The following is a 7,667-nucleotide window of genomic DNA, read 5'->3' on the forward strand; positions in this document are numbered from 1 at the left end:
AAGAACCGAACCGATCTATTCCGTCCCGAACCCGAACCGTTTCCCGAAACGCCCACCCCTAATAGTTATATTGAGAGGATGACTGATTTTTTTTTTTTTTTTTGTAAAATTTTTGAAACTCAAAAAAAAAACCATATTATTGAAAGTTCAGACATATCATCACCCCTATCGCTAGTAATTTTTTTTTTACTACCCTATGGTTTGTAAAAACAATAACCTTCATTAAAAGGAATCAAAATGTGATACAATGTCAAGATTTGTTATATAATGCGGTATTATATTTAGTAGAATTTGTATAAAATATTTGATCAAGAATCATGTACTCTTGGGATGGGAACATCCAACATGGGGTATGAGCAGAACATAATAACATTTTTTTAATCATAAAAGCTTTTGTACTTGAAGGCATTCCATCATGCAACCAAACAAAAGTGGTTTTTTTGTGTAAAGAGACAAGAGCCATGAATGCAGGCAGGCACAAGGCTTAGCTTGTCGTCATTGCTTCCTGTCCGGTCTTAAAGCAAACCGATAAGATGCTTTTCCCTTTAAGCTACTGTACTGATGTCTGACCGTATCAAAACAGTTCAAATGTGTTCACATAACATGATCTGATCTGAAACTTTGCACCTGAGATCGGCCTAGACTAACCCCGAATCTCGAGACAGTAAGATCAGAGTAAACAATTACCGCAACAAAACAGTAAAAAACTGAGACAGGATGCCGAAGTGAACAACTAACTGGGACTGGGTCATGCCTGTTTGTCCGAGCTTGTCCCTTTTCTTTTTCCGAACACAGGTAGCAATTGTAAAGGGGGTAACGAGTAAGCTCACAGATGAACTGGAAACCCGACAGACCCAGATCAGATCAGAACATCCGAGGTGCAAGCACCATTGTTATTTAGTTCCCACTTGTTGCAGGTATTGAAACAGGTTTCAAGTCCTCAGCTTTTTCGTGTTCCTTGTTCAGCAGCTGAAACATAACATTTGGAGGTTAAGATTCACAGAGGGAGAAAATTGTAATAATGCAAACCCGATATGTCCGGGGATAACAATCAGAAAAAAAAAAAGGATTAAAGAGAGTATCCGCGAGATAAGGCATGCCCACCAGAAACAGGTTTGAGCAGAGTAGCATTTATATTATAGATTCAGAACAAAAACACATAATGATTAGTCACTCATCTAACCTTGTTGCTGATCAAGTTGTGGAGGGCAATTACACTTCGGATGAGCGAAGAAAGGTAGATCACCAACATCATGTCGTTTGTTTTCACTGCGAATAATGAAGATTATGATGAAAACCCGTTTAAAAAACACCACAAGAAAAGATATGCTTAAAGAATTTTGAAGGCAGAAGCTCACCTGCGAAAGCCTTCACCAGCTCGTTCACATTCAGGTTAGGAAGCAAGTTGAATATGTCCTACAATTATCAGAAGAATATAGCCATAAGATGAAAATCCTCAATAGCAGCAGCATAGAAAAGGAATGATTAACATATATATTAGCTTCACATAGCCCTTGTCAACTTCCAAAAAATACAATAGAACCAACTGTTTCTAGGGTGGAAAGAGTTTAATCATTCAAAAGGTATTAAAACACATCCACAAGTTATATGAAATCAAACCTGCAAATGGTATAAAATCTCATGGTTTAGTGGGATCTTTCCTTCGATGACAAGGTCGAGGTAACTCCTGATCTCCCTAAGACGTGCGTCCAGCCCCTTCAAAGCAGTAAGTTTTGCAGTCACCTGGAGTAGAACACACAGATAATTTTAGTTTCCACAAGCAGAAAGGTAGGATGTTAGTATACCATTTTCTCGATAACATCAATCAAACTTCTCCCAAAACCACCCATCACCGTTCAGTCAAGTATAAGGAATGGTACAAAAGTGAAGAATTGAGCGATCCAAAGGCGAGAACCTCAGTTGCAAGGGTGCTGATAGTTGTGTCTTTTACATCCCTGAGCAAATGTTCCACACCTTTCAGAAAAATAAACATACAACAAAATTAGGCACAAGGAAGTGAGCTGACCAATTACAGAAAAGGTAGTCAATCCTACATACACCAATACAAGGAAACCAAACCGCCGTAAGATCTGTTTTTCCCCCTGTAGACATACCGATTTCTTCAACTTCGTGAGCAGCAATTTCTGTAGGAATGTGGATGAAGACTTTCTGGCTTTTCTGGGTAGCATTCTGTATACGCATGATATAAGTATTTGACAAGTTCATAAAAGATATGGATACAAACAAGAATTGATTAGATAGATGACAAAGTTAGAAAGAGCTTGTATTATTACCTCTTTCACCTCTTCAACTGCGTAGTATGCTTTTGTAGGTATCCCAAGTTCTTTAGGTTGGACATCAATTATGACCAACACAGGATTTGGAACATAGCTGCAGCACCAGAAACAAAAGCTTAAACTAGGATTTAAGTACAAGCTCCAATATAAAATGAAAAAGACAGAGAGAGAGAGAGAGAGACTGCTCTCTGCAAATAATAGCATGAGCGCTAGACAGACCACCAGACCATCGACGGAATAGACAAAGACCAGACCGACTGATGATTCAGAGTAATGTCATAACGAACTTAGCTGATGTCTTACTTGTTAAACAATGCATGAACATCCAAATCATTCTCTCGAAGTTTAGGACCAGTGCTGTACCAACCCACAACATGCTCCTTCGCTGAAAGCAAATATTTAGCTCATTTAAAAACGGGATTACCTGCATAGGAAAAGAAATCTAGGTAGCATTTGTCACGAGCAATACCATTGATTCTCTTGAACATATGGAACATCGACTCATGGTAGTTGTGATCAAGGAACCAAATGCTTGGATCTTTGTCGTCCTCCTCAAAGGGCACTGTAAATGACACAAGTCATGTGTAAGCAACTGGTATCTTAATGAAATGGTCCCTCGTGACAAAATGTCCAGAGAAATGAACATTGCATTCTAAAATGAAACCCTAAATCGACAACACTTTAACTAAGATATCATGTTTTAACCAAGCTTGAATGAATCTGAAAACCTAACGGGGAAGTTAAATAACTAGCAAATATATAACAGTAACACAATGTCAAACATCAACACAATTCTGCAACCAAAACCCTAAATTTATGCCAACTACAAAATTCTACCTGACAAAACCCAATACGAATACACCCTAGAAACGAGAAAACCCGAAGGAAATGCCAAACAAAAAGGTCCCAAAACACCAAATTCCTTTGAAAACAAAACGCGAACAGATTCAGAGATCTGACACAACAGGAGAAAAGGAGATAGCTAGGGCACACCTGCGTAGCTGTTGGTGACATCGACGGTACCGCGGAAGCTGGTTCCGAGCAAAACGCCGACGACGCGCTTGCGCGTGTCCTTGGCGACGCGGTTGTAGTGGTCGACGATGCTGAGCAAGACGAGTGGATGAACAATCACCTTCTCGATCGTTCTCGCCGATATTTGCTGCGTCTTTATCACGTCCATTGTCGGAAAATCAGAGTCTCCGACAAGATTCGGATTTCGCCGAGGAGAATCAGCTTAAACTCCCCGATCTCGTGTTTCCTTGCAACACAGAGTTCGCTTCTTCTCCAGGAAAAGCCCTTCAAAAATTACTGCTGCTTATGTTTTCCTTCTCTCTCTTTTTTTTTGGGTAATTTTTAAGATATTTTTTGGGCCTCAAAGGAAAACATATTGGGCCTTAACATTGTTTTGCCGGACAACGGCCCATATTAAAGCCCATTTAATCATTTTTTTTTCTACTACTTTTTCTTTTCGAAAATTGGAATGTCCTTAAAACTAAGGAGATATTGTAGAAATATAAAGATTATATAGTTATAGAGAAAATGCAACGATACACAAATTTTATAAGTACAGAAAAAAAAAAGATGACAGGTTTAGAGAAAAACTATAATGATTGACAATTATGTGGAATATATATTAATACACATCTCTCGAGATAGACATTAGACCAATTTTGATGATGTTAAAACTCGAACCCTAATTCATATGTAACAAATGCTTCAGAGGAAGCTTAACCGAAGATCCAACGGTGGTTGTTCCATCTCAGCCCCACTAGAGTATGCCGAAAACGTCGTCGTATTTGTGTCTCCGAGTCCGACGTCTTCTTCTTCCCCCTCCCACGTTCTTGGCTTTACCGGTGGTCGGATATGGGATCTTGGCCGTTGGTTTCAGTGTGTTTTTTTGGTGTGGGACCTTTTTTTTCTTCCTCCTTAAGTGTAATTAAGCTTATTTTAACTTGTAATTATTATGTCACCCACCAATCATTCCCTTTTTTTGTTTAAATTGAATTCCATGTAATACATTGTGTAAAAATTTATTTATGTAGAATAAATTCTAGCTCATATGGTTCTAATTCTTTTTCAAACTTCTTTTAATTCCATTTTTGAATCGCAGAAAATTAAACTGAACTGACTTGAATTTCAAAAACTTTGTTATCCTATCCGAATTGAAAACCAGCGGAATCGAATACTTCGATTGCTCAATATAAGACAATAGAGTTTACAAGTTTGAAATAATAAGATTATTTTTAAAAATTATATGTATTTTTAATCTGCCCCGTGTCGCGCGAAATTATTACTAGTAAGTTTTAATTCCATTAATTAAATATACTTAGTGATATTATACAAGAGTTAATCATTCTAAAGAAAAATCTCATAAAAATATCTGAATTTTTCAATTTTGATATAAAAAATTTAGATTTTACTTTTTGATAAATAAAATTCAAACTTTATAATTGATATTATTTTTAAATCTGAACATTGATATGCGATTCCGAAAATCTACATGGTAAATCCACTCTTCTTAGTAGATTGACACGTCATCTTATACTGGACTTTTCCGATATTGGACCCAAGTCCAGTTTTACTATTTTTTTTAGGCCGATTCCAATGCTTAATGAAGGATCAGCACGTCGTGCATTTTGGCTGCTAAATAATAAAACAACACGCAGTTCAAACAGCAAGGTGTCCCCCTCCGAAACATAAACGTGACACGTTGTTCTCTATCGTTCTTCTTCCTCCTGTTTTTGGTCCCTTGGCTAGTTACCGGTGGACGATGAATCTCCCCATTTTTCTGGAACGGTTTGCTACTAAATAAGCTCATCAAGCTGATCCAGTACTGACCGTACGATGGCGTCGCCGTGCAGAGATCGGATGGCGGAGTTCCGGTCACTGTCTCAGACGTTGAAGAAGATCGGATCAATCTCGTCCGTCCATCGAGCCGACAATGACCCCGCATCCTCCAAACATGGCTCTTCGCGATCCCAATTCAACAGGAAGGCTTCTCGGATCGGATTAAGTATCCACGAAGTGTTTCAGAAGATCGCCAGGCTCGCCAAATGTATGATTCAGATCTCCCTCGTTGTCGTTTCGTCTTTTTTTTTCGCATTATCTTTGATCTCATTTGGGTTGTTTGGTTGCTGAGAAAACGAGGAAAAATCTGGGAATTCGATAGGGTTAGTGGAATTCATCCCTGGTTGTTGAATGTTTAAGCAAGATTTGTCCATTTGTTTGTTAGATAAGATACAGATGTGGCAGCTTGCTTGTAGAAAGTAGTACCCTTTGTGAGATAAGAAATAGATTTGCAATCATGTGATTTTCAAAAAGATGAAAGATAATGTATATGTGATTCAAAAACTCCCCTATAAAGGATCTGGAAGACGATTACTTAATGTATGCATCTATTGGGAGGACAAAGGGAAATTATATTGCTGATGACAATGGGTATGGCCTTGAAAATTTGGAGATATTGTTGTGATTGCGATTCAGATGGTGTCTTTTGCTTGACTGAGTATGTTTCTCTGCAACTATGCTGAATTGCAATGGCAAAACAATCATAGATGTTCAATGACCAAACTGTGGAAATACAGGAATTAACTGCATTGGTAAGGAACGATGTTACGGGACTGAATATGGCACTATCTGATCTGCAAACCCTTCAAAACATGGAGATTGCTGATGGGAACTATTCCGAAGACATAGTTGGTCATTCCACTGTTGTTTGCAATGACTTGAAAACCAGACTTATGGGTACTACAAAGCAGCTTCAAGATGTATTAACTACGAGATCTGAGGTCGGTCTTGTAAATTGTCAACTTAGTATTGATTGATTGTCTGTCTTCTACATCATCTTATTCAGATTGTCTATGGTCCTGCATAACATCAAAGCTCATGAAAATCGGAAACAAATGTTTTCTACAAAAAATGCATCCAAAGATAGTCATCCTCAGCACGATATAAAAACTTTGCCTGAGCCTCCTCCATGGTCAAGTCCATCAAATCCATCTGATGTTCTGCAACAGTCAGTGTGAGTTTTGTTTTTGAAGTTGCGATTCGGGAAACTTGTCTGCCTCTACTTGAGTGCATTGTTACTATAATATAGAGCATGTCATGTCATTTCAACGGGTTCCTTCTTTTAACGTCATGTTACATGAACGATTTTTCTCTCACTTTAACTTGATAATATAGGCCTTAGTCCCATAATCTCTTTCTACTTTGTCTGTAGTAGTTTTTGAATTATAGATCCTGCACCATTCAGATTACTCTTAGGGCGAGCGACCAAGAGAACACTGCATTCAATATATCTTAGCTTGAATTTATATAAACGAGTGAGCTGTTCTAGAAATGATTCCTTCAGGGCAGGAAATCTGACTAGGCTTCTCTTCCATATACTACCAGATTACTGTCACATAATGGAGCTCTTATCAACCAGCTGAGGTATCCCTTTCACTATATGTCCTTTTTGCTGTCTCATTTTACATTCTGCTGCTTGTCTTCACCATGTTTGGCTTGTTTTGTTATGTTTTAATAACATGCCATTTATGCTGTAATACCTCATGCCTTGCCAAACCAGATGAAGACCCGCCATTGACAATGCTCCATACTAGCAAATGGAGATGTCCATGTTACAGCAGATGGTCTCGAGGCAGGAGAACTATACCCAAAGTCGTTCCACCGCTCTCCACAGTGCGGAATCCACCATAACAGAACTGAGTGGCATCTTCACACATCTGGCCACTATGATCACACAACTGGGAGAACTAGCTATCAGGTTCTCATGCTTTCACCCCTCTAATATATTCAAAGGAGAATCCCATTAAAAACGTTGAACTTTGCCAAATGTGTCATACAATGTACTTTGTTTTCTGGCAAATTCATATCTAAACTTTCTTACTGTACCATTAAAAATACCCTGTACTTTTCAAATAGTACCATAAAAAACCCTGTACTTTTCAAATTCTCCAAACTTGATCACCGGTCGAATTTCTCAAATGGAGAGAATCTGAAAGAGTTTGAAAAGTACATGAGTTTTTTATGGTAACATGGGGAAATTCAAGTATTATTTGTCAAAGAAAAAAACTGCAGTGTTTTATATAAGCACATTTGACAAAGTTCGGTGTTTTTTTTTTATAGGATTCTCCCTATATTCAAGTTTGTTTCACAATCTGGTTGCTGATTAAGCATAATGATTTACTGGAACAGAATCGATGACAATATGGATGAATCATTAGGTAATGTGGATGGAGCACATAATGCCCATCTGAGGCACCTTAACCGAATTTCCTCAAACCGGTGGCTCATGATCAAGGTTTTTGCTGTTGTGATCTTGTTCTTGATCTTGTTCATCCTCTTTGTGGCCGGAGCCTTTTAGCTGTT

The 7,667-nt window shown here is 38.2% G+C and overlaps 1 protein-coding gene and 1 long non-coding RNA gene across 3 annotated transcripts; one reads left to right on the forward strand and one right to left on the reverse strand.

Moving 5' to 3' along the window:
- Positions 1–462: 462 nt before the first annotated feature.
- LOC104804885 (26S proteasome non-ATPase regulatory subunit 7 homolog A-like) lies at positions 463–3,606 on the reverse strand. The gene is made up of 10 exons (XM_010529250.1): positions 3,291–3,606; positions 2,767–2,859; positions 2,601–2,682; positions 2,295–2,391; positions 2,115–2,190; positions 1,916–1,974; positions 1,621–1,743; positions 1,359–1,416; positions 1,184–1,269; positions 463–969 (listed from the first exon to the last, which is right to left on the reverse strand). Exons 1-10 carry the CDS (start codon positions 3,475–3,477, stop codon positions 898–900), a joined length of 933 nt encoding a protein of 310 aa, XP_010527552.1. The 5' UTR covers positions 3,478–3,606; the 3' UTR covers positions 463–897.
- A 1,386-nt stretch (positions 3,607–4,992) lies between these two features.
- LOC104804886 lies at positions 4,993–6,877 on the forward strand. Of its 2 annotated transcripts, XR_002023779.1 has the most exons (4): positions 4,993–5,352; positions 5,882–6,318; positions 6,649–6,728; positions 6,865–6,877. It is a non-coding gene; the product is annotated as an uncharacterized LOC104804886 (long non-coding RNA). The 2 variants fall into 2 exon arrangements; XR_002023780.1 differs by lacking the exon at positions 6,865–6,877 and having other exon boundaries at positions 6,690–6,733.
- Positions 6,878–7,667: the final 790 nt, after the last annotated feature.

Source organism: Tarenaya hassleriana, unplaced genomic scaffold (assembly GCF_000463585.1).
Source record: "Tarenaya hassleriana unplaced genomic scaffold, ASM46358v1 Cleome999, whole genome shotgun sequence".
Lineage (NCBI taxonomy): Eukaryota > Viridiplantae > Streptophyta > Magnoliopsida > Brassicales > Cleomaceae > Tarenaya > Tarenaya hassleriana.

Coding starts and splice junctions, on each gene's coding strand:
- LOC104804885 (XM_010529250.1), bottom strand. CDS start 3,477: ATGGACGTGATAAAGACGCAGCAAATATCGGCGAGAACGATCGAGAAG. Junction 1,975..2,114: donor TCACGAAGTTGAAGAAATCG/GTATGTCTACAG, acceptor TTTTTCTGAAAG/GTGTGGAACATTTGCTCAGG. Junction 1,270..1,358: donor GCTGGTGAAGGCTTTCGCAG/GTGAGCTTCTGC, acceptor CATTATTCGCAG/TGAAAACAAACGACATGATG.